General features: G+C 37.1%; 1 protein-coding gene across 7 annotated transcripts in view; it reads left to right on the forward strand.

Moving 5' to 3' along the window:
* RAPGEF6 (Rap guanine nucleotide exchange factor 6) overlaps positions 1-27,660 on the forward strand; it is a 263,794-nt gene that overhangs the window by 167,412 nt on the left and 68,722 nt on the right. For 4 of the 7 annotated variants that reach the window (XM_006166893.3, XM_006166895.3, XM_027767662.1 and 1 more), the window contains 5 exons: positions 175-378; positions 4,602-4,710; positions 12,111-12,351; positions 22,624-22,781; positions 27,296-27,310. In XM_006166893.3, coding sequence (XP_006166955.1) covers positions 175-378; positions 4,602-4,710; positions 12,111-12,351; positions 22,624-22,781; positions 27,296-27,310 — 727 coding nt within the window. The remainder of the gene's footprint in view (positions 1-174; positions 379-4,601; positions 4,711-12,110; positions 12,352-22,623; positions 22,782-27,295; positions 27,311-27,660) is intronic. The other 3 variants (XM_006166894.3, XM_006166896.3, XM_006166901.3) reach the window with 1 other exon arrangement.

Here is a 27,660-nt window from a genome sequence, read left to right on the forward strand (position 1 = left end):
TATTCTTGAGAGTGCTCTGGGGTGGAAGTGCCACCTCCTTCCACTTTATCTTCTCTGACTTAATTGTTTTATATGCTTCGTCTTTGTAATTCTGATCCTAATGATTTAGGTGGTTTTTTTAAGCCTATAGGAATAGACACATTCATACATATTTCACCCTTTTCTACTTTACAGAAAATGAACGGTCATCTCCGGTTATTGAATATTGCCTGTGCTGCAAAGGCTAAATGGAGGCAGGTTGTGCTGCAAAAAGCCGCCCGTGAGTCTCCTCTGCGTTTCAGCCTTAATGGAGGAAGTGAAAAAGGATTTGGTATTTTTGTTGAAGGAGTAGAACCTGGTAGCAAAGCTGCTGATGCAGGACTGAAACGTGGTGATCAGGTAACAAACAGCCAACCACTTAGTGTAACATTTTCGTATTAGTAGTATGAATGCTACTTTTGTTCTTACCTGATATTTCTCTGAATAAGCATGATCAAATTAAGAAAATATTTTTCTGAGCCTCTTAAGAGTTTTTTAAAAGACCACTTATGGGGACCAGCAGATAGCATAATGGCTACATTGCTGGACTCCCATGTAGTTGATTGCGGTTCAAGTCCTAGACCTGGCAGCTTAAACTCACGCCAGGCGCATGTGTGTGTGTGCCCAAGATCCCAAGAGGAGAGTGGAAGAGAAGGGATTGCAGCATGTCCATCACCCCTGGGCTGATTTCTTGCTTTCTGTCTCTCTGTCTCTCTGGTATGCACATGTGCCCTATAGCAAAAACCTCTCCAAAAAATAAATAAATAAACAAATAAATAAATAAATAACAGACCGTTTATTTTAAGAATATATTTGTCATGTACTTAACTACTTTTTATGGAAAATTTGATACAGTATAACCAGACATAGGCTAGTCTGCTAGGCCCTGTCAGCATGACCTCCTTCAAATTGGGTCTGCCCTTCTCCTAAGGATTAGGAAACCATGTTAGCTGGCAACTTCTGAATACTCCAGAAAGTTTTGAAAGAGGGGGCATTTCTACCTTATTGCACTCTGAAATATAAATGGCTAGAGATGACTATTAAGTGGTGATAGCAGCTTAAATAATGTTCATATGGTAACAACTACCTCCATAAGTAGAGTGTGCCAGAGAATAGACGAACAGAAACAGTGGGAGGAATTTGGTGGTGGTTTATTCTTTTCACATAGGCATTAGGTAACTATAGAGCAGCCTGTTTCAAAATGTGGTTTCCTGACATTGTTACATCAAAAATGCAATTCCCAGGCTTACCTCAATCCTATCAGTCATACTCTCAAGCAGTGAGAATCTGTATATTCAACAGAATTATCTAGATAATTCTCATGCACACCAAAAAGTGTTTTTTCAAATTTAATCATCACCATCACTTGGGAACCTTCCTGTCATTAAAAACTTTGTTCATTAATTTAAAATGTGGCTTTATTTTACTTGATTGTTTTTGTTTTTGTTTGAGAGAGATTTTTGCTATGGGGTGTGTGCACTCGCCAGACAGAGAGAGAGAAAGCAAGAAGTCACCCCCCAAGGGTGATGGCACATCACAATCCCTTCTCCATTCTCCTCTTGGGATCTTGGACATGCACACACATGTGCCTGGCATGAGTTTTAAGCTGCCAGGTTCGGGACTTGAACCACAGTTGACTACATTGGAGTCCAGCAACATGACCATTGTACCATTTGCTGGTCCAGCTTTATTTTGCTTTTAACTGAGCCATAGTATTATTTTTAAATTTATAAGGGCATCACGTAATAAAAGGTTTTACACTTTAGAACAGTGAATGATTTTGCCACCAATGGAATCTTGACTTTACATTGTGTGTATTACTGTTGGCATGCAGTGGTTAGAGGCCGTAGATGCTGTTAAACAGCTCATGATGCCCAGAATAGCCCCTGTGAACAAGAGATTTATCTGGCTCAAACTGGCAATAGTGTAAGGGATTTAAAAATTCTGAAATAAAGTAGTAATAATCATCTTCAATTTTAATCATTGAAACATTTATACCTGCTTTGCTTATTTCACTGACCACCTTCTTTTCATCTAACTATAGATGTCGCTTTGATTCATTTTACACTTCAGTACCTCTTCTAATTTTTTTTTACCAAAATGGTACTGTGGTACTATAGTTTTATGTATATTTACCTTTCTGAAGATCCTTTTATTTGGTTAACCCTAAGTTTTCCCCTGAATGTTGAGATCACAGAAAAGTCTCACATTATCTTAGCATTGCCCAAGAGATGTTCATACCAACCTTTATTTTTTTGTAGCCACTTTTTCTGCCACCGTGATATTTATACAAAATTCCTTAATTTCTACCCTTGAACAAAAATTCCACTGAGTTATTAAAAAGTGTATCTTTTTGTTATCTTTGTGTGGTACTAGATGTGCCATTTTAGTTACTATGTAGACACAAGTCTTTTTTTCAACTCTGGGACTTTTACTAATGTAGAATCTTTCTCTGTTTCTTTCTTTCCCACTATTTTAACTCTTATCCTTTTGGAATTCTTTTTGAAATGGATTCCCTAGATCTGTTTTCTTTTCTTTTCCTTTTTCTTTTTTTTTTTTTAAATTATTTACTTATTCATTCATTCATTTATTTTAATTTGACCAAAGAAAGACAGAGAGAGAAAGACAGGGAAAAGGAGAAAGCAAGCCACCAAGTCTGGGACTCGAATCATGGTTAGCTATGTGGGAGTGTCCAGCCCCTTAACCACCATGCCACCTGCTAGTGCCCCTTGATTTGTTTTATATGCTGCCTATTTTTTATACATTATGTTTATGCCTTTATCCTTTTCCCTGAGATACTTTTTCTCTCTCTTTTTTTTTTTAAAGAGATTTTTTGCTATAGGCCACATGTACCTGTCAGAGACAGAGACAGAGAGAGAGAGAGAAAGACAAAGTGAATGTGAGAAATTAGCCTCCAGGGGATAACCACACCACAGTTTCTTCTTTTCCATTCTTCTCTTTGGCTTTTGGGCACGCATACACACAGGCCTGGGACTTGGAGGCCGCTGGACCTGGAATGCTAACCGTGATCAACCGTGTGAGAATTCAGTGCTTCACACTGTACAACCTTCTGGCCCTGGGATCAAGTACTTTTCTAAATAAGCCTTTTTTTGTTTACTTTTTTGCCATAGGGTACGTGCACCCACTAGAGAGATAGTGAGGGGAAGTTAGAAATTACCCTGTGGAGGGACTGGCTTACTGCATATTCCCTTCTTCACTCTCCTGCTGGGATTTTGGGTACACATGTTTATGCACCCGATACGATTTTCAGGCTGCCAGATCTGGGACTCAAACCATGATTAGCTTTGTAAGAGTCCAGTGCTTTAACCACCATACCATCTGTTGGCCCCTGAATAAGTTTCTTAATTCTGAGGTACAGCCAAATTTGGGCAGCCCTCCTGTGAAAGATTCGCAGTGGTTACATGGAACAAGAACCCATCTCAATTTTCTTTCTTTCTGTTTGGCTATCTAATTCAATCAGTAGTGGGAATTGATAGTAAATATATTTACAGTACTTCTTTTCAATTAAGTATCTCTCTGAAATGTAATAAATTTACATTAGGATTTTTTTTACTAAAATTTGTGTATACATACACAAGTAATAGTTTTTATGAGCTAATCTAACATGATTAGAATGTTTCCTTCATATAGAAACCATCCTGCATGCTTTTCTGATTTCTTTAATATCCAAGAGGAGATGCACTTTTATTTATTTATGAATGTATGTGCTACAGGGTGTATGGGCCTGACAGAAAGGAGAAAACACATCTCCACGGAAGATGGCCATACCACAATACCTTCTCTATCTTGATCCTCTTTTGGGATTTTAGTTAGGCAATACACACACATCTGTGCCCAGTGTGTCTCAAACCACTGGGGCCAGGGCTAGAACCACGGGTTGTCCATGTGGGATCCCGCTGCCTTAACCACCAGGCCATAGAGCCGGCCCTGGAATGAACTTTTTAAAAATATGTTTATAGGGTCCATCAGGTGGTGTGGTGGTTAAGGCACTGGATTTCTGCATAGCCAACCATGATTCAAGTCTCAGATGTGGTAGCTTGTTTTCTCTCACTCTCTCTGTTGAGGGCACTTGCCCTGTTGTAAATTTAAATAAAAGTAGTAATAATAATAATTTTTAAGAGAGATTTTTGCTATAGATCATGTGCACTTGCCAGAGAGACAGAAAGTGAGAAATCACCCCCCAAGGGGGATGGCTATCCTTCAATCTGGAGATTTGGGGCATACACACACACGTGCCCAGTATGAGTTTCAAGCCGCCAGATCCGGGACTTGAACCATAGTTGGCCTTGTGGGTGTCCTGTTATGTAACTATTACTTCATCTTCTGGTTCCAATAAATTAAAAAAAAAATTTAATATATTTATAGTAGAAAATATGGGGAATATAACAATAAAACAAAAACAAACAGCAACCTAACTTCTCACAGAGATAATCATTGGTTACATATGAGTGTATTTTATTTAAGTTCCATTTTATTTTTTACTATTAAACTTTTAAGGTTGTAGATGTAACTAATACTGTTTCTGTCTTAATTTTGTATTTTTCAAATACATTTGTTTTAAGATAATGGAAGTAAATGGACAAAACTTTGAGAATATTACATTTGTGAAAGCCCTTGAAATTCTGAGGAACAACACTCATCTTGCGCTTACTGTAAAGACCAACATTTTTGGTGAGTTTTTGTAAAAACTGAACTTTGTTTTTGTTTTTGGTGATAGTAGAGAAAAGTCATTTTACAATGAGAGGGAAGATAGTAAAATGTAAACTTTTTTTTGTCATAGCTTTGACCTGTTTTTAGGATTTCCAGTGTGTATTTTCTAGGATTTTATTTTCTATATTTTCTAGGATTTTCATTATTTTGATATCTTAGTTTTAAAATAGGTATACAACTACATTGAGTCAGTGTTTTATGAAATGTCTATTGAGCATCTGTTGAAACTAAGAATAACCTAAATAAATCCTAGAAATCATAATTAGACTCTCCCTTTCCTGCATAAATGTACAGTCTACTTCTAATCTTCAGGCTAGCTTTCTGAATTTTATGAATGGCAGATTTCCTGTTTTGTATAAATAGATTGGGTATTTTATCAGTGAATTACAATTTTCTGATAACTACACAGACTACCTTTCTATATGAAACTATTGATTATAGTGTCTGAATTGTGTTAATTGTGCTGTTACTTGAATAAAGCAAGGACTAAGGTTGTACTTACAGAAAAGATTTACTGTCACTTGGTTTCATTAGACATCTTAGGATTTTCACTGAAATTCTGAGAAGGGCAACAGTTTTTACTATTGCTTTACTAGTACAGCAGTTGGAAACTAGAAAAGAAAATGTGAGGGCCCTTATGATGTAGGGAGATGAAAAATTCCTCTAGGTTGTTGAGGTTGCAGTTTAAGAATAATAGTTGACTTTAAAAACTATGCCTATAGAAAGAAAGATGAGTTTTATTTTTTTCACTTGGCTCTTCCTTATACTGTGTTTAGTCATAATGAAAAAGGAAACTTGATATTTTTCCTCTTTTTATTTGAGTCCCTTTGGCTGAATTACATCATGTTAAACCCAGTATGTAACTATTTATTGGCAATTTCCTAATATATTACTTTAGCGTAGAATAAGTGTATTTTTACAATTATACTTATATACTTAGATTTCCTGGAGTTTGAACTAGTATCTAGAAATGATAACTTTTAGATTAAATTAAAGGGTTTCCAATTCTGAAAAATAGGGAAGTAAAGATTCTCTGTCAGTTTGGACACGTTACTTAGTGTCTCCAAGTTTTAGTTCCTCCAGCCCTATTTCATAGGGCTCTTAAAAGTACTTAAAACTTTATTTTAAATTTACATATTTTTCCCATGAGAGAGAGAGATCCCCATAGGATCTTCACATCACAGTCCACTCCCAGTCTCAGCCAGCATAGATCATGGGCTTGCATATGCCCACCAAGGTGACCAGGGAAGTCCCAGGATGCAAAGCTGGGATCTGTCCCAGCTGGATTGGGTTGCATTACTGCTACACCGTTATCTGTCTCCAGATCTAATACTTACTAACCTTTTGTGCCTGTCATATAATAATTACCTAATATAAAATATTACAACGTATAAAAAATGTAGAGAAGATAATAATACAGCCATTTTTTTTTCCTGAAAAAGAACTTTATTTCCCAAAACAAATAAAAATTAATTAGAAGAGTACCATTGTTGTGTGTGGAGGAGGTGGAATGCAGATAGTATAATATCTTGGTTAACAACATGGAACCTGGAAGACAGAAAAAGTAGGTGTGTAGGATGCAAAAAGCAGGGAAGCCATAGCCTCAGAACTGTTTCAGGAGTGAGAAAATTGCCCAAAAGATCCCTAGATTAGATATGACAGAGGGGAGAAGTTATGAGATGCTCTAATGCACCAGTCAATATTTTGTTCCTTACCCTAGTTAAAATGCAGTCAGCATTTGGTGATAATGATGTCCAAACAAGGTCCTGGTTAACTCTGGCATTACCATGAAGAAACACTTGCACAGTTAAGTCCTCCTACATGGAACTTGCAGACAAAACAGCTAATAAAAGAATAGCCGTGACCAGAGACCATTTCTTAAGATAATACCAGATGAGAGACCAGCAGGTGGCATGGTGGTTAAGGGCAGTGGACTCCCCCGTGGCTGACCATGGTTCGAGTCCTGGACTTGGTGACTTGCTTTCTCACTTTCCATCTCTCTCACACTCTCTCACTCTATCCCTCTCTGGTCAAACTAAAATAAATTAATTAAATTAAATAATTCTTTTAAAAAGAAAAAAAATAATACCAAACAAAACCATACTTGACCATTTGTAATTCTTAAAACTGACAGCCAGGGTTCTCCAAGCACAAAGAGGACCAAAATCATTGAGGGTAGAGACAGAATGTTAAGAAGCAATCTTACACATTCTGAAGAAAATAGTGAGGGAAGGAAAAACATTTTTTCTAGACTTTTGCTTAATGCGATTGAAAAAAAAAATCATCCCTCAAAACAAATAGAATGTTAGGAAAAAGGAAACAATGAGAAAGAATTTTAATTCTTAAAAAGACTTAAAATACGGTAGCCAAGTTAAGAACATTCAACAAAAGTAGATAATAAAGTTGAGGAAGTCTCTCATACTATAAAACAAAAAGACAAAGTAAAACTGAATGCTCTTCCAGAAGATAAAAGAAAACATGAGAAAATATTTAAGTAATAATAGTAGAGACTATTTCAGAGTTAAAGAAAGATGTGACTCATCTAATTTCAAAGGACTAATTATGATCTGGTTGAAATGAGTTTTTAAATCTTGTGTCAACCTCAGTATTTTGTGTGTGTGATAGAAAGCACATACATACATATAGATAGATAGATAGATAAATAGATAGATGGATGCACATGAGAGAGAGAGAAAAAAACAATTCCTCAATGGTCTGATCATGCTATAATCTCCTTTTCCTCAGTCTTCCACCTCTTCCCCAGTCTTCTACCTCTTCAGGATCCTGGTTGCCTGCTTATACACATGCCAGGCATGTTTCAGGTCCACGGGGTTAGGGATCTGAACTACGGTGGGCCATGTGGCTTCCAGCACTGTAATTCAACATGCTGTAGAGGCCGGCCATTTTTCTTTTCCCACTTCAATATCGACTGAAGACTACTAAAAGAGTTACAGTAAATATATAAAATAACTATAAATAAACAAAAATCCAGAAAAATAGTGAACTCTGTGATGTAGAACAGAGAGGAAATCAGACTTTAAAGAGGTGAATGAAAGCCATATCTGTCCTGGGACAGTTACCACTACAGAAAAGGCAGCTGTGAAACAGCCTCCTTGACAGTTGACTTCCAGGAAAAACTAAAATGGTTGGAGTCCTGCATTTACTAGGACCACATATTCTAGATGTGTTAAATCCTTCTCCCACTCCTGGAACAGTACCCCAAAGAGATGTCTCTTTTTTTTCCAGGGCCATTTTCCCATCTATAGAATGTAGCTGAGAGAAGGAGCTGCTTCAGAAATTCACAGGTTTGTAGTTTATAGTGCCTACCAAAGACATCTCTTTTGAGTACTGTTCCAGGAGTGGGAAATATGTGCACACATCCAGAATACTTGCTTCTGGCAATGGTAGAACTCCAACTATTTTAACTTTGCCTATAAGTCAGTTGTTAAAGAGGCTGTCTCGGGACCAATAGGTGGCATGGTGGTTAAGGTGCTAGACCCCCACATGGCAGATCAGACTTCAAGTCCCAGACCTGACAGCTTGCTTTTTCACATTCTCTATCTCTCTCTGGTTAAATTTTAAAATAATAAATAAAATAAATAAATCTTTGGGGGGAAAAAAAAGGCCATTTCTCAGTTTTTTCTGGAGTGGTAAATGTCGCAGAACACATTAGGGCCTTCCAGAAAGCTCTTAACATAAAAATCTTTGTCAGAATTGCTATTTTGAAAGATTCATTCTGAAATGAATGTAGGCAGATTCTAAGATTAGAACATGCTAACAGCAACCTATTGTTTCTAAAAATAATTTTTCAAAAACAGACTAGAACAAAAAAAGATTATAAAAAGATTATGAGGCACTATTTAAAGTCAGTATGAAGGCCGGATTATGTGTCAGAGGTAAAATATGACATTCTCTAAGGCAGACCCACATAGGAGAGTTGTTGGTTCAAGTTCAGAAACCTCTCTAAGTGTACCACGCACGTGTGTGCAGAAGGGCCGAGGGTAGATCTTGGTATCAGGACCCCGTTGGGAGTTCTATATGTCTCTCTCTTTCTCTTTCACTCTTACTCATGGGATGAATAAATGAGCTTAGAAAGAAAAATTAGTATGAATCAGAATCAACAGAAAGAGTGGCATGGTGGGGCCAGCAGGTGGTGGTGTGGTTAAGGGCACTGGACTTCCACGTGACTGACCATGGTTCAAGTCCTGGGCCTGGCAGCTTGTTTTTTCACTTTCTTCCTTTCCCTCCCTCCCTCCCTCTCTCTGACCCTCTCTGGTCAAATTTAAATTAGTTAACTAATTAATTAAGTTAAATAAAGTAATTCTATTAAAAGAAAAGAAAAAAGAAAGAGAGGTATGGATACTCCAGAATATCCAAGCTAGGAAGTTACTATTGTATGTCCATAAAGATAAAAATCAAATTAAGTGTTACAGTTTTGGGTAAAATCAAATAAACACGTACCATCTTTCATCTCTGCTGAACTTAATAGTAAAACCTATTAAGACAGAATCATGACTCACCTACTTGAGAAATTTAAGAAGCTGGTAGCAACAGGCAGATCATGGAAGGACAATAATTCAAAGTCCACCACCAGCAGTGAGTTTACTTTTTTTTTTCCTTCAGTAGCCCTCTGTTCTGCCTCACTCTTCAGTGGAACTGTGGCTCTGAGAGGACAGAGCAATCTTACTTTTTCTTCTCTCACTCTCTGTTTTCCTGCCATTTAGCTCTTAGGCTTTGTAATTCTTTCTGAACCAAAAACAGGAGACTTAAGGAACCAAGGGGAACAGTTGATAGATAGTAGAGACAACCCCAGCAAGTTGATACTCTTAACAGAAAATTCAGATACCTCACCATAGCATTTTCTGGCCTCTTCTTTACCTTATTGCTAGTCATTTTTATTTTCCTTCTAACACAGGTACTTTGAACTTGAGATTTTCCTTTACCTAGAATTATTACTTCTTTTCCTTCTTTGCCTAGTTAAAAATCTCATCTTTCTGGTCTCTTACAAAGTGATTTACTTAGAGTAGATCGCTCTTTTCCTACTGTGTTCCTCAGTGTTTTCTGTGGACTCTGTTTCTTTAGACTGTCTCTAAGTTCCACAGCAGGAGGAATATGCAAACGTTGAATACAGTGCCTAACATATATTCATAAGACAGGAAATATTTTTTGAGTGGCCTAATAGCTTGATTTTAGCGTGAAGAAATATTTTTACCTTTACCAAGTTTTTTTAAAGAATTTTTTAATTAACTTTTTAAATTTATTTACTTATTTTAATTTAACGGTGGGGGGTAGGGAGAAAGAAAGAGAGAAAGAAAGCCACCAAGTCTGGGACTCAAGCTGGTCGGCCATGTGCGAGTCCAGTGCCCTTAACCACCACTCCATTTGCCAGCAGCCCCTTTACCAAGGTGGATGTGTTTTAAAATAAAGTGAAATTTTAAAATTAGAAACTGAAAGGAGCTGGGCCATCCAGTGGCATGGTGGTTAAGGTGGCTGGATCTCACATGGTCAGCTGTGCTATTCAAGTCCCAAATACAGTGGCTTGGAAAACAGGCCAGGTGTGTGTGTGTGCATGCATGCCCAAAAATTCCAGAGGAGAATGAAGAGTAGAGCTGGCGGGATAGTCATCCCCCCAGGAGGTGATTTCTCATTTTCCCTCTATCTCTCTCCAGTGAGCAGATGTGCCCTATAGCAAAAATTTACCCAAAAAAGAAAAGAAAGAAACTGAAAGGAAATTACTCTATTTAGTAGAGTATCTTTGAAAGGTAACTCCTAAAGATCACCATTGTTTTGAAAACAATGTGCTTTACATAAGTTTGCACTGTGATTTGGAAATGTGATCTCTTCTGGTTCAAACCCTTAAAACAGTCGAGATTTGAGATTTTATAATCAAATACCAAGCTATTCATGTAATTCAATTCTTAAAGGTGGTTCAGTCTTACATGTATTTAAATTGTTTGATGTTGTGGGAAACTCTTTTATCCCCAAAACAGTAAAAAAGATCCCCATTCTCTGTGATTGGAATTTATACAGTTCACAGCTTATCTTTTATAGAGGTATGGAGTATATTGTTTCATAGCTGTATTAAGAAGCCAAGTGTTTGGTTCTACAGCTCATGTGGCTGAAGACCTTTAAGTCTATTCTGAATAACATGCAGTTACCATTTCTTTCTCTTTAATTCAGACTTCTCCAGGTATGTGACTTCTCAGGAAAAAGTTACCTACTTTAGAATGTCTCTTTTTTATTAAGAATTATTTATTTAAATTTATTTATTATCATGCTTTTTGTTTGTTTGTTTTAATTTGCTATAGGGAACATGCACTCACCAGAGAGACACAGAGAGAGAGAGAAAGTAAGTTACCAGTTCCAGGATAGAACTGTGGTCAGCTACATGGGAGTCTAGCACCTCAACCACCACGCCACTTGCTGGCCCCACATGTACCTTTTTTAATGTGTTTTCTTTTTCTAGCATCTCATCTCATTTAAGAATATATGTAAAGTGAAAATGGCCCTCAAGAACTTTTCATGCCATTATTTAAACAAAAATAGACGATATAAATTTTCCTAACTGAAAAAGAGACCTTCCTAATAACATCTAGATGTATAATGTCATACAGACATATCTTTCCTTTACCTGATCCCTAGGAAATGTAGCTTACTCACAAGGTGAAAATCACGTCTAAACAAAAAGATTGCTAGACAGAAATTCCCCAAACACCCCTATTCCTTTATCAAAGATGAAGTAATTTACCAGACTTAGAGTTGATAAACAGCTGTCTTAAAATACGATTAATTATTTACTAAAATATGATTGATTACTCAATGTTGTGAATATTTATTAGCTGTTTTATTGAGTTGGTATAAGTCTTATAAATGGGACCTTGTGGAAATTCTGAACTAACAAGTTTAGTACTATTTGTTTCTGGTGAAAAGGTCTAGCAAATCTCTTCTCATTTTTTGAATCTTTGTAGTAGCTAACTCTTAACTCTTTATATTATCATGGTAAGTAGTGATGTCAATAACAGAACTAAGTGTGTTCCTGTAAAGTTAGTTGATTAGCAATTATATTGTCTATAACCTCTGGATTTTTCAAACTGACTGATATCCCTTTCACTTCCTTCCCCTATTTCCCTCACTGACTTCCTTTTATCACTGTTGGGCAATAAATGTACAGTCAAGTGTAAGAAGTGAAGAAAAAAGTAGGTATAGCTAATAAATAAAGGAAAGATATGTATTTGATAATATTTAATTAAATGGGTCTGTGAGAGGCTAATAATAGAAAGCAATTGTATTCTTAAAATTTGTTGTTGGTGTAAAAACTGTAACGAGAAGGAAAGAAATGACACGTTTGTTTATTTCCACAGTGTTCAAAGAACTCCTTAGTAGGACTGAACAAGAGAAATCTGGTGTCCCTCATATTCCCAAAATTGCTGAAAAGAAAAGTAATCGCCACTCAATCCAGGATGTACCAGCAGATATTGACCAGACATCACAAGAGAAAGGAAATAAGAAAGTTAAAGCAAATACTGTTTCAGGCGGGAGAAACAAAATCAGGAAAATTTTGGATAAAACACGATTTAGTATCTTGCCTCCAAAATTATTTAGGTAGGTAATACCAATTTCAGCCAAGTAAGAATGTTCATGTTGACTATAAAGTTTTTATTATCGGGAAAGGAGGTTTAGTTTCATTTGACTTGTTATATAACTAATACATCATAAAATCTCCAAGCAATACACAAATAAGAATAAATTCTAAACATCCTTAACTTCAATGAAATTAATGCTATTAGATTATATAATTTTCCATTAGCATTATTTTGAATTTTAAGAGAGGCAGTTTTATGAAATCTGTTTTTATTTATTTTTGGTACAATATCAGTTTTCTGATCTACGTATTTGGATACCTTAAATCTTGAGATACATTTGTTGCTACCAGATGGGTTTTTTTTTTTTTTTTGATGTTTTGTTTTGTTTTGTTTTAATCATCTTTCCTTTATTGTACTGTTTATTCTCTCTCTGAACTCTAAAATTGAACTTATCTTTTTTAAGTTTTTGCAATAAGGCATGCATGTATGCTTGCCAGAGAGAGACAGAGGGAAAGTGAGAAATCTCTCTTGCCCCCAACCTCCCTTAGGGGATGGCTACATCACAATTTCTTCTCTGTTCTCCTCTGAGGATTTTGGGCACATGCACACAAACCCAGTCTGATTTTTAAGCAGCCAGGTCTGGGGTTCAAACTGCAGTTAGTCATATGGAAGTCCAGCACCTTAATCAAATCTGTTTTCTATTTCTAAAATGGGATCTCACCCAAACTGAGTAATAAAGATTTTAAATGTAAATTTAAGTCTGTAAAATACTGATGAAATTAATCATTGAAATGTCAGGATTGAGAATGACTCTGGTATATATTATTATTATTATTATTATGTGTATATTTTACAGTATCAGTTTCCTAAAGCAGTTACAAAAGTTCAATTAATATTTGTCAAATAAATTAAGATAATGAGTTAGTGAAAGGAAGAAAACCTATTCAATCAAAACATATTCAAAGAAAATATTTACTTGGCTCCTTTTGAATTCCTCATGCTGTGCCAGGTAGATGAACAGAAAGGGTCCCTCCTTCAGAGGAGTTTATATATCAGGAACTTTTATTCTCCACACATTTGTCATATGCTAGAGACAAAATGAGTGATGCAAATTTCTTGTTCCCTAATAGTGAATCATCTAAAAGGGAAAACAGCTACAACCATGGTAGCATATGCTGCTTGATACTGCTACTTGACAAGCCAAGGTCACATGAGAGGCCTGGGTTTAATTTCTAGCCCACTAAAATAAGGCATGGTGGGTCACACCGGTCGTCCTAGCTACTTAGGAGTCTAAGGCAGGAGAATTGCAAGTTCACCACCACCGGTGTATACAACCTGGTGAGACCTTGTCTGAAAGATCTGGGCATGATGGTGTGTACATACCTGAGGTGCAGGGGATACCGATGCAGGAGAATCACAGTGTGGTGAGATTCTATGAGTAATGAATGAAGTGGTCGGTTATGAAGGAGTTTGAATACTATGCTGCATATGTAGATTTCATTATATAGGGAAGGGATGTCATGGATTAAGATTTGTTTGTTTGTTTTAGAAAGATTTCTCTGGTGGCCCTGTTAGTGATTTGGGGGTTGTGGGTACAGTGCAGCGTGGCAGTTCTAGCAGAAAGACCAGTTAATAGGTAACTTAGACCTCAGTAAGCATCAACTCTCATCTTTTATGAGAACTATTTTTTTTTAGACAATATACATAAAAGTCTCAAATATTTTCTGATAAGAACATGCTCTTCCTGAGTCCTTATTTTCTGTCAGTGAAATGCATTTGCTCTTGATTTAATTAGGGACTCACAGAGGTTTGGAATCTTCAGAGCTTTATTCTTTTTTTTTTTTTGCCAAGAGAAAAAGGAAACTTTCTCTCCCTTCCCCCCCTCCAGAGGTTTTTGCTATTATGTGCGTGTGCTCTCCAGAAAGAGAGAGACAGAAAGCGAGAAATCACCCCTTGGGGGGATGGCCATATTGTAGTCCCTTCTCCATTCTCTTCTGGGATCTTGGGCATGCATACACACACACCCAGTGTGAGTTTAAGCCACCGGGTCCAGGACTCGAATTGCAGTCGACTGGGAGTCCAGCAGCATAGACATTATGCCAACTGCTGGTCCTGAAAAAGGAAAGTTTCTAAAGAGAGAGAGTTTCTAAGGGTCTGAAGCTAAAGGTGCTTCAGCCCAACCTACTGAGGAGGCATGTTGTATTGGGTTGTTGGAAAAGTCATGATGTATTTTTCTATGTTTTTCTGTGCAAAAGTGCATGGTGACTTTTCAAATGGCCCTATATTTATGGGGAGGGGGTGGAGGCGTAGGATCACAAGAATGGCAAGTACTTGGACTAGCTTACTTGCCACTGTGACCTTATCAGCCCATCTATGTTGGCTGCCAATAAAGGAGGGCTCTGGCTGGAGGATTCTGGCCAAAGTTCACTACAACCATCTCCTTATTTTCTTTTTTATTTAAAGAATTATTTTAAATTTTATTTAATAATTCATTTATTTTAATTTAACCAGAGAGACACAGAGAGAGAGAAAATGAGAAAGCAAGCCATCAGTTCCAGGACACGACCCATGCTCGGCCATGTGGGAGTGTCCAGTGCCCTAACCACCATACCACCTGCTGGTTCCCACCATCTCCTTATTTTCTGATGAGAAATTACCTAAAGGCCATTTAGGGGCTGGTCTAACATTTTCATCCTTTATCTTTTATTAAAAAAAAAAAAAAAGATGGGATGGGGGTAGAATGGGATTATGGATGATGGTCAGTCTTCTAGAGCTGCTTCATGCTGAAAAAGGGTGTGGGCCTTTAGGGCAATGGGGAGGGTGTGGGTCCTCTGGAGTAGCAAGATGTTTTCAGCCTGTTTTTGGACCAATTGTTAGATGGTGTCTAAAATGAAGCAAAGGGATTTATTCTTAATGTCACTCGTTTCTAGAAATGTTATTACTTACTCCTTTCTTGGTGACTGCTTGACTTGAGGTGAGTTGTTTGTAGAAATCATAACTTTAAGATATCAAGATTCTGGGATCAGCAGATGGCTAAATGGTATATTGCTGGACTCCCTCATGGCTTATGTGGTTTGAGTCAAGGATCTGGAGGCTTGAAACTCATTGCCAGGTGTATGTGTATGTGTCCCCAAAATCCTGAGAGAAGAGGAGATCAAGGCATGGCCATTGCCCCGAGGGGTGATTTTTCACTTTCTGTCTCTGTCTCTCTGATGAACACATGTACCCTATAGCAAAAATCTCTCTCAAAAAAAATCAATATTCTTAACTATTGAGCATACTGTAGCAAACACTGTCTGAAAAGGTTTATTCTTACAAATGGGGATTGAGTAAGATTGTTAGAGGGGCCCGCCTTCACTGAGGAGGTTGGGAACAGTTTGCAGTGACCAGAAGTCATTATGGAAAAGGGATAAAACAGGAGGACCAGAAGGTAGAGAAGAATTCACAGGGATCCTCAAGAGGTTAATGCTAACTTGTGCTTACAGAAACCCCGTAAGAGGATGGGTTTAGTTTGGAATATGAGTGTTACCTTTAACTTATTTTTACTAGTGCCATAGTTGTGTCACGTATCATCTAAAACCAGAGAATGTTGTCATTGTAACTCGCTTCAGCTCATTCCTGTCACATCCCAACAAACTATCCTCAAATTTCAGACATCTAAATTTCTCATCTCCAGGTTATCTTTTGGAAAGTGAGAATTTGATCTATCTGATTACAGTAGGAGGCATGAAATTTAGGTAGCCAGGAATAGTCAGTTGGGGGTATTCAAGCATCATTACTCTATGTTATTGTTCTCTCTCTCTTTGTATACACACACACACACACACACACACACTTATATTTGTATGAATGAAAAGTCTAACGTAAACAGTTTTATGGGAAGGGATTTTTTTAATTTAATATTTTTTATTTTATTAGTCAATAGGCATTTATTGATTTTCTTGCTCTGTGCCAACAAAGAAACTATTGGCTATAAATACAAGCATGAATAAATGCTGCACTTCAACTTCCAGAGTTCTTATTAGGGCCAGCCTGTGATCTGATGTTTACTGAGGCTGGATGCCACATGGCTAACCACACGATTTGAGTCCCAGGCCCAGCATCTTGAGAAACACACTGATTGAGTATGCATACATGGCCAAAATCCGAAATAGAAGGGAAAAGATTGTAGTGTGGCCACATCCCATGGGGACTGCTTTCTCCCTCCCTCTCTGTCTCTCTGGTGAACACATGCACAGTTTCCCTCCTCCCTGCCAAAAAAATTTAACATTAAACTACAGTGAAGTAAAAATGCTAATCATTTCAGCCATAAACATAAAATTATTTTAGAAGAAATCAAATATTTTCTGGAAACTATCCTGGAGAGAGCTAATTTGTCATTTTACCTGTCAGACTGGCCACTTAGCATTTTTGAGACTGTATGTTAAATTTCTTGACACTTAATCATTTGAACTGAATCCAGACCATTTCTTTTGTGACACAGAAAATACCATTCGTTATATATAAAGAGCTCTTAAAAATCAGCTAAGAGGGAACCAGCAGTTAGCGTAATGGCTATGTCGCTGGACTCCCATGTAGTCGACCGCGGTTCACATCCCAGACCCGGTGGCTTAAAAAAACTCACGCCGGGCGCTTGTGCGTGCGTGCCCAAGATCCCGAGAGGAGAATGGAGGAGAAGGGATTGCGGCGTGACCATCCCCCCTGGGGGGTGATTTCTCGCTTTCTGTCTCTATGTCTGTCTCTCTGTCTGTCTGTCGAGCACACGTGCCCTACAGTGAAAATCTCTCAAAAAAAAAAAAAATCAACTAAGAAAAAACAGTGAAGCTTCACTAGAAACGAGGCAAAATCAGATGTTCCATGTTGATACTAATCAGGGATAAACACTTCACACTTGTACACTGTTTCATCGAAGATTGACAGAATAGTCAAGGCCAAAATTGATAATGTGATATAGAAAATAAGCTTAGACTGTTGTCATAATATGAAATGATACAACCTTTTTATAAATTATTTTGACAGATTTTTAAAAATAAGAGCTTTAAAATGGCTATATCCTTTAATTAATTAATTCTGTTTCTAGTAATAATGAAATAAAAATGTATGTACAGATATTCCTAGTTATATTGTGTATAATAAAAATGGAAAACCCTTAAATGTCCAATTACAAGAGATTGGTTAAATAAATTATACTGTATACCACAAAAATGACTAGAAGGAAAAGTGTCAAAATGTTGACTGTGGGGGTTTTTTTGAGAGATTTTTGCTATAGGATACACTCTCTTGCCGGAGAGACAGAAAGCGAGAAATCACCCCACCACCACCACCAGGGGAGATGACCACTCCGTAGTCCCTTCTCCTCTTGGGACTTTGGGCATGCACCACACGTGCCCAGCATGAGTTTTAAGCCTCTGGGTCTGGGATTCAAACTGCGGTCAACTACATGGGAGTCCAGTGACATAACCATTATGCCATCTGCTGGTCCCAATTACCGTTTTTTTAGGCCCTCCTTTTCTCTTGTATTTTTCAGGTTTTCTGCTTTGAATATTTATTTGCACACACACACCCTCATGTTTCATGAGAGACATAGAGACAGAGAGAGGTGGGGTTTTTTTGTTTTGTTTTTGTTTTGTTTTGTTTTCTTTTCTTTTTATTTTTTTTTTCCAGCAGTCTCACATACCACATATCCTCCTGCCTCAGCCTTCCTTACCTGTTGCTTGCAGGTGCACACAACCATGCCCATTGTGTTCAGGTTGACCTGGTAACTGAACCCATGGACCTGCTTTGCAGCTTCCAGCCTCCTCCACAGTGGTGTTGTCTGTGTACCATCATGACTGTCCCATTTGCTTTTTTATAATTGAAAAAAAAAAAAAAAAAACTTCTTAAATGGCTTTAATTCTGCAATTTCTGAACATCTGTGTGCCAGAGCTCTTTAGGAGAGGCACCAAGAACATGGTCTCTGACTTTAGCAGCACTTATTTCTGAAAAGTAGGGAATGATTTGTCATGGAATACTATAAGAAAAAAATGGCTGGGACCAGCATGTGGTGTGGTGGTCCTGGATACTCCCACAGGGCCAACCATGGTTTGAGTCCCAGACCTGGTGGCTTGCTTTCTCATTTTTCCCTCTCTCTTGCTCTCTGTGTTTCTCTCTGTCCAAATTAAAATAAATGAATAAATAAATAAAATTAAATAATTATTTTTTAAAAATGGCTGTATGTATGAGAAGAGCAAAAGAAGGAATTTAAGCAAGGAACAGATACTTCAGATAAGACTAGATAATTGTAAAATCCTAAACCATGGCCTAATTTTAAGATGAAAGAATATTCCTGAAAATTAAAATAAAAAAAAAGTTACTACTTTGAATAACATCTATAAATTAAGACTTATCAGTATGATTTTTTTTTATTGACCTACGGATATTTAACATTTCAGGAACTCTGGCTCTCTGTTTTTTTAATGATTTTTTAAAAATACTTTTTATTATATTTCTGTACATAATAGTACAACGTTGTGGGATATGGTATGGTTTTTCAATGCATGTATATAATGTATAATGATCAAATCAATGATAAACATCCAGCATTTATTGTTACTTCGTGTTGTGCACCTTTGAAATCTCTTCTAGTTGTTTTGAAATATATGTTGAATTGCCAACAACCCTTCTTACTGTGCTACAGTCTATTCTCTAACCACTGCACTTGTTTATAAGCACTCCTATATGTGCTTTTTTAAAAAATTCATTGCTTAAGTAACAGTTTGTATTATTGTAATGTTCTCAGAAGTAGACCTGCCTTGCTTGTCAGGAACTTTTTTTTCTCTCCATTTCTTGTCAACCTACATTCTTTGTTTTTAATATTTGGATTATTTTCGATTTGTACATTGATGATGTTTATGTGTCTGTTTCAGTTTTATAATATGAAACTTTTTATTAAAAATTTAATGTCAGGGGATTACTGAGGGATTTTTCAAATATATCTCATTTCTGTTATTGCCTCACCTTCTCAGGAGACTATTTTGGTAAGAAATGAAAAGTTAAAAGCCCATTTGGCAAATAATTAATTCAGCTTTCAAGCAAGCATGGATATTTTGTCAGTTAAATACTATTTCATTCACATAATAGCATGGCTTGTACATGACAGTATAGTTTTCATTTATTAACATTCACATGTTAATTACTGTGCATTTGTAACAAGCTTTATGTGATTATAGCAGTATAGTGTCTTATCAATTAATCATTGAAAATCAGAAGTAATCAAACTATCATTAGTAAAGACATAAAAGGACTTTTAGTATTTAATTTTCTTATTATTGTCTCTATAGTGAATTTCAGCTTGCTGCAACTGATGCATCTATTATAATTCCCATTAGTAGAAAATTTTAACATTTTAGCACTGTACAGTTGCTTCTACTTTATTAGTAGAATTAGTTAACCTCTTTAATACTTTGCTTTCTTGGGTTTAGTTGACCCTGTATTACCAAAAATTGGTAGGTTTGTTTTCAAATACCTATTTTGAAAGACTTTTTAAATCTTTATTTTCGGTGTAATTTAATTATCTGTGAAAGCTCTCCTCCCCCAAATTTCCTCTTACCTAACCTAAAAACCTGGAACTCTGGGGCCTGGCAGGTGGTGTGGTAATTGAGGGGCTGGACTCCCACATGGCCAACCACAATTCAAGTTCCAGACCTGGTGACTTGCTTTCTTGCTTTCCCTTTCTCCCTGTCTCTTTCGAGTCAAAATTTAAAAATAATAACAGATGAAATTAAATTAATAAATAATTTTTAAAAATCATAGAACTCTGATCTCTAGGAATACAGACCTAATTATAAGGAGCCAATTCTGGTTAAACACAAAACATTTATCAAATAAGGTATTTCCTTTGCCTTTTCTGTAATATTAGACTGTTTTCTCTCCCCAGGAAAGCATTTCCTGTTTTTATATTGCCTTAATTGTTCCTCTCTCATTTTTAATACACATTAAAACAAATATCTCTCCTTTTCTAGATATATCCTATTTTTATTTTAATTTTGATAAACATACTTTACTGGACTCATAAAATAGGAATTCCCAGGGCCAGCAAGTAGTGCGGCAGTTTAGGCGCTGGACTTCCATGTAACTGACTGTAGTTCAAGTCCCAAACCTGGCAGCTTAAAACTCAAGCCATGAGTGTGTGATGCCCAGAATCCCAAGAGGAAAATGGAGGAGAAGGGATTGTGTTGTGGCCATCCCCTCTGGGGGGGTGAGTTCTCGCTTTCTCTCTGTCTCTCCAATGAGTGTACAATGCCCTAATAGCAAAAATCTCTCTAAAAAAAATTAGGAACCCCCTTTTCCTGTACAACAAAATACTGCACCTATATTTCCTGATTTAAACTTGAGAGTAGTCCAGGCGATAGGTATTATTATTTGTATTTACTGATAAGGAAAACAAAATCCTGAAAGAGAAAGAAATTTCCCTAAGGCCAACAGCTAATAACCCAGGTCTGTCTGACATCAAAACTTGCTCTTGAAACACTGTCTTTGCTGTCTTCATGCCTTTTCCTGCCTCTTCAGTCTCTTGACTTGGCCTTTTTTTCCTTGACTGGCTACTAATAGTCCTTTAGTTGTTTAACAATCCTCCATTCTCCATCTTACATAGCTTCCTCATCTGCCTGAATCCTCTATTTTACTTCTAACATATTCTAAGTGTGTCTCATATAACTCATTTTTAAGACTGTACCTTAATCGTTCCCACAAAGGTGTTCGTAAGTATTCTGTTGAATGTTTAGCTACTACTGGGCAAAACGTTGCATTGAATAAAATATAGATGGGAATTAATATTCACTGAAAGTTTTGGTTTCAGTATAAATATAACCCTTGGAGAGAAATAGTACTTTGGTTATTGATGTTGATGGAAATCTTTTCTTCATTTCTATCCAATGTTTTTTTTTCCTTTGGAGAGGTTTTCACTATAGGGCGTGTGCGCTTGCCAGACAGAGAGAGACAGAGAGACAGAAAGCGAGAAATCACCCCCCAAGGGGGATGGCCACGCCTCAGTCCCTTCTCCTCCGTTCTTCTCACGGGATCTTGGGCACACACGCACGCCCAGCGTAAGTTTAAGCCACCGGGTCCAGGACGTGAACCGTGGCCTACTACATGGGAGTCCAGCAACATAGCCATTATGATAACTGCCGGTCCCTCTATCCAATGTTTTGTAGGACAATTTTTTTTTTTAATCTAAAACTTAAGTGGTTATGTTTCTTTGTTTTTTCCTTACATGCATTTAGAGGTGCCTATGTGACACTTAAAAATATATCTTAAAGAGAATGTTTAAGTTTAATGAATACTTGTTTCTGAAACCTTTAAAGGGAATTATTTTACCTGACTTGGTACTACTTTGATTTCAATGTGGTCATCTAGGAAGCAGTCAAATAACTAGGCTTGTGAGATCATGTAAGAATAATGTGCCCTTAGAATAAATTTTAGATTCTGTAAATGTTTTTATTCTCATTTCTGGCTATACTCTTTGTTTTATGTTTGAAGACCTGTCTTATTTACCACTTAAATCTGTCCCTGTTGTTATCTACAATCTGCATGATTTTTGGTTTGGGTTTAGACTAAACTCCATCCTTTTGCCTAAAAGATTGCCAAGACTTTCTGGAGAAAGGGAGAGAGAAAGAGATACATTGTGCTATGCACTGTTAGAAACATGGGACCAGCAGTTAGTATAATGGCTATGTTGCTGGACCACCATGAAGTCAACCACAGTTTGAGTCCCGGACCCAGTGGCTTAAACTCATGCTGGGCGTGTGTGAGTGCATGCCCAAGATCCCAAGAGGAGAATGGAGGAGAAGGGATCACGGTGTGGCATGGCCATCCCCTCTGGGGGTGATTTCTCGCTTTCTGTCTTTCTGGCGATTGCATGCACCCTATAGCAAAAACCTCTCAAAGGAAAAAAGAAAAAAAAAAGAAAGAAAGAAATATATATTAGTGTCCACAGAAACTGGCAAATTTCAAGGATTCCCAAAACACTCAGGTTTAACTTCTCTACCAAATCAGTTAAAACTAAAAATGAGTGTTTCTTTATGAGGTAGTAGAGTCACATAGATGTATAAGTTTAATTTTATTTGAATGTGATTGTTAAAAGTATTTTATTGTCATTTTCCTCATAAGTTGTCCTATTTTTTTAATTGCTATAATATTTTAATCTAATTGTTTAAATCTCTACTTTGAATGTTATACCTTAGTTCACAGAGAAAAGAAATGTTTACAGTTAAGTACTCAAATATTTTAAAGTGACTATTATGTTCTTTTGAAGTGATGGAGGACTGAGCCAGTCACAAGATGACAGTATTGTGGGAACGAGGCACTGTAGGCACAGTCTGGCTATAATGCCTATTCCTGGAACACTCTCATCTAGCAGCCCTGATCTCCTGCAGCCTACCACCAGCATGTTGGATTTTTCCAATCCTTCAGGTAATTTTCACCTGTGATTTTATATAGCCATATATTAACAAATGAACAAATAAATCCTTGAGCCTCATATAACCAATGCTACATATGCATGTAACCCTCTCTTCCCACCTCTAGAGTTTGACTTCATGCAAAAGCCAAAGGAAAGTTATCTTTTTATCTAAATGCGATTGATACTTCCTCACAGAAGTATGTGAAAAAGAGGCTACCTCTGACCACACACAGATTTAGGTATCTTTTGGTAGTCATAATCTGAGCAGTGTAATGAAGACAGAGACACTTCTCAGCTAAGAGATCTGTTATCCAAGGTGTGGGGGAAAGTAAGACAGATTATTTTAATCTAAGTGGCCTCATTTATCTTTCTATGTGATATACAGGGTTATTTTATTAATTTTCTAAAAGTGCTGGTTTTCACCCCTCTAACACCTAAAGCTAAAGTTGTTTTGTCATTTATTGTTATCAAAGTATTATAGCTTATTTTTCACTGCCATTCTTTCAGTGTGGTAGCAAGTTAATTTTTCTGCATTATTCATGTCCAGAGGCAGAAATTAATCATATAATCTAAAATTTTATTATAGTGAAGAAAACCTGTGACTTAAAAAAATAAAAAGAAATGATTATATATTGATTTTATATATATATATATATATACACACACACACACACACACACTGAAAACGTTTCATATAGTTTTCAAAGAATGACACAAACAGGGCTGGCCCAGTAGCATGGTGGGGTTAGGCGTATATAGAGGGAGTAAGATCCCACCCACATGGCTGACCATAGTCTGAGCCCCAGTCACTGCACATGAACAATACACATGCTCGTGTGCCTAAAACCCCAATGGGAGGGAGGAATAGAGGGAAAAGGATTGCAGTACCACCACATCCCGTGGCAGGGTGCTTTACCTTTCTTTGTCTTTCTCTGGAGAGCACACATACCCTCTGGCAGTCAAAAAGTTAATAAGTAGGGACCATCAGATGGTGTAATGGTTGCATCACTGGAGTCCCACATACTTGGCCATAATTCAAGTCCCAGACCTGGCAGCTTAACACTCATGCCAGTTGAGTGGGTGTGTACCGGCCCAAAATCCTGAGAGGAGAATGGAGGAGAAGGGATTGCAGGGAGACCATCCCCCCTGGGGGGGAGGGGAGGTGATTTCTTGCTTTCTGTCTCTCTGCCTCTCTCTCTTTCTGGCAAGCACACGTACCTTATAGCAAAACTCCTCTACCAAAAAAAAAGGTTTTTTTAATAAGTAAAAGACATACACAGTGGGGCCAGCAGGTGGCATGGTGAGTAAGGCACTGGACTCTCACATAGACAACCTCAGTTCGAGTCCCAGACCTGGTGGCTTGCTTTCTCACTTTCCTACTGTCTCTTTGTCTGTCTCTAGTGAGCGCATATGCCCTATAGCAAATTTTTAAAAATAATAATAAATAAGATTAAATGAATTATTTTATTTTTTAAAAAGGATATACACAGTTATTGTGTTGTTAGGAAAGTTGTGACATATTTTTTTATATAAAAACATAGAAAAATACATCATGACTTTCCCAACAACCTAATAAAATCTGATGAGATGGTCTTCAAAAAGTTCATGGAAAATGTGTATTATAAAAAAAACTATGCATGGATATTGATGTTTTTATCTACACCCAAATTTACTTTGTTGTTTTTGTTGTTATTGGAGGACATATACTCTTGCCAGAAAGAAAAAGGGAAAGCGAGGGAGGACTCCCATATTAGAGGTCACACCACAACCCTTTCTCCTCCATTTCCTCTTTCAGGATTTTGGGCATATAAGCACATGCACAGTCAGATTTTTTTCAAGCTGCCAAGTTCAGGACTTGAACCTGATGTTGGCTGTGTGGGATCCCGCTACCTTGCCCACCCCACCACTGACTTGTAAACTTGTACTTTAATTCTGTTTGCTCTTGAATATTTTAAAGTTCTTCGTATATAATTAGGTCCAAGGAAAGGAGGGGGACAAAGATACTTCTACAAAGGTCAGCATAGTTACTCACTTTCAGTTTACACTCTAAAGTTCCTAACAGCAATTGTGAAAAGGAAAGGTATTCGGTTACATAAATCTGGCATTAAAAAAACAGAAATGTCTTTTTAAAATTGAATCCAGAGAAAGTTTGATCTGGTTTCAGTCTATAACATGTACCAATACCAGTAATATAAATAAACACACATGTGCAGGAGTAAAGTTTGTGTTTTAGTATAGTAACTTAAATAAAAATCCCAATACATAACCAAAAAATTTCAATTTAGTGAAGTCATTTTCAATATTTTTTTCCCAGTTACCTTTTTTTAAAGAATTATTTATTTAGTCACTTCCATATTTTTGTTTGTCTTTTTTTAATTTGACAGAAAAATACAGAGAAAGGGAAAGGGAGAAAGCAAGCTGCTAGATCCAGGACTCAAACTGCAGTTGTCCATGTGGGAATCCAGCACCTTTAACCATCATGCTGCCTGCTGGCCCCCAGTTGCCTCTTAACTACTAGAAAGATTACCAAACCCAGTAATCCATTTTGATACCTCTTTCTCTATGTGGGTACCAAGGTTCTTTCTAAAACAAAAATGTAAACGAGTCATTTCTTTTTCTTTTTTTTAGAGAGGTTTTTGCCATAGGGCGCGTGCGCTCACCAGACAGAGACAGAAAGTGAGAAATCACCCCCTAGGGGGGATGACCACGCCACAATCCCTTCTCCTCCATTCTCCTCTCAGGATCATGGACAAGCACGCACACATGTCTGGCGTGAGTTTAAGCCACCGGGTCCGGGACTCAAACCATGGTCGACTACGTAGGAGTCCAGCGACATAGCCATTACGCTAACTGCTGGTCCCAATGAGTCATTTCTTTGCTTGGAAGTTTCTAGTGAGGATTCAGTCATGAGTTTGAAACCACTGTAGTTATTTTATCAGAAGTTCATGTAAGAATTGTTACCAAGTTATAAGGTCAACTGTTTACCTGAAAGGGTAAAAAGTAAGCACTGAGGTATCACAGAGGTAGGAAAACTACAAACTGGATTCAATTTCCAGTATGTAAAAGAAGTACCACCATCGTGGTAAGAAGGATAGTTGGGATGAACCTGCTGTCCTCCCGACTGTTGCTCCTCTCTCCTTTCTGAGTACACACTATACCTCTTTGCTCTTGCTCTTTGCTACCTATGGGCTTTTGTCCTTGCATATCCAGTGAACAGTTTCTTATTCATCAATGCTGAACTCAAATGTTACCTTACCTGGAATGCTCAGCTCCCTCTGCTTCCGAGTCAGCCTCTCCTTTTTCAAGGACATCCAGCACATTTTCATGGTTTCTTTTAAAATTGTTTGTCTTGTGGTAGAATAGGAATTGATCTCTATGTCTCTGTGTTTGTGTGTTCTATAATGGTTGATACTTCCTAGACTACATAAGAGACTCACAAATGGGGCCAGCAGGTGGTGTGATGGTCAAGGCACTGAATTCCCACATGGCTGACAGTCTGAAGATCACTCTGGGTACATATGTGTGCGTGCCCAAAGTTCCAGGAGGAGAATGAATGGGGGAGGAGGAATTGTGGCATCCTTTCTGGGGAGTGAGTTCTCATTTTCTCTCCCTCTGGTGAGCACACACACACACCCTGTGGCAAAAACCAAAAAGAAAAAGAAAATAAAAATCCTGTCTGAACACCAGTATACATCATAAACAATCTTTTAAAAAAGGATTCACAAATTAAAGGATTCACACTAGCACTGCATAACTAAATATGTATACTTTCGTTCATAAGACATAAGGACAAAAGACATATATTTAGGGACGTATACATTTAATGATTTTTATGGTGTATTTTTGGCACAGAAAGGATATGGGATTGTAGGGAGAGAAGTAAGATGTGAGTATTAGTTGGGGAAACCAAGGGAAGAGGTTGAAATTATGATAATTTAGACACTGGTAAATCCTATGGAGCTGAAATTCAGCCCTCTGAAAGAGGTGCTTGTCCACTTGATTTCAGGTTGATTGCATAATTCTGTCTTTGAAAACATGTTTAAAAGACTGAAAAATGCCTTTTTAAAATTCAGTTCACAGAAAGTTTGATCTGGTTTCAGTCTGTAACATGTACCAATACCAGTAATATAAATAAACACACATATAATAGGTATTTAACTTACAAATTATATTTTAATTCCAAATGTATCTTTGTGAAAGGCCTTTTTACCTACTGGTGGTGCTATTTGTATTTATGATGAAAAATAATATATCAATTAATCCCTAATTCAGCTCCTATGTTTTACACAGCAATGCTGAAATTTAAATTTGCTGTGTACATCACATATGTAAATTGTCGTATTATGTGTGACAGCAGTCAGATTTGATTGTTTACCAGTCTTGAGCTCAGTTATATTTATATTGCATGTTCAAGTTATTATTAGATCATAATGAAAGCAAGGGCAAAGCTACAGAACTGTTTAATACTTTACTTTCAAATGCTGACAATTTTTTTACAATTTTGCTTTATTTTTGCTGCCTGCAGCTGTTGGTTTTTACTGTAAGTATCTTGAGGACTATGGTATTCTGTTGCTCATGTTTCTGTGTAGTATTTTATCATTTTTAAAATTTAAATGATGCGGTATTCAGTGAAGGAGGAAGCAGCATTTTTCTTTCTACTTACAAGGGTAGGCAGTATGAACTGGCATTTATCCGTTTAGTCATCTATATATATTTGTTATTAGTACAGAGAAATGTTTTCTTCTAATGTGTCCTTAATGGTTTTTCAAGTTGGCATTCATTACCTTGATTCATCGGAGTTTAGGTTATTAGGGTGTGCTTTGGATAATCCCATTTGTAGGTCTTTTTTGTAGGCATCTATTTATGATACCTGGATCTGTCTTATGCAAC

Source organism: Tupaia chinensis, unplaced genomic scaffold (genome assembly GCF_000334495.1).
Source record: "Tupaia chinensis unplaced genomic scaffold, TupChi_1.0 Scaffold144346_1, whole genome shotgun sequence".
NCBI lineage: Eukaryota > Metazoa > Chordata > Mammalia > Scandentia > Tupaiidae > Tupaia > Tupaia belangeri.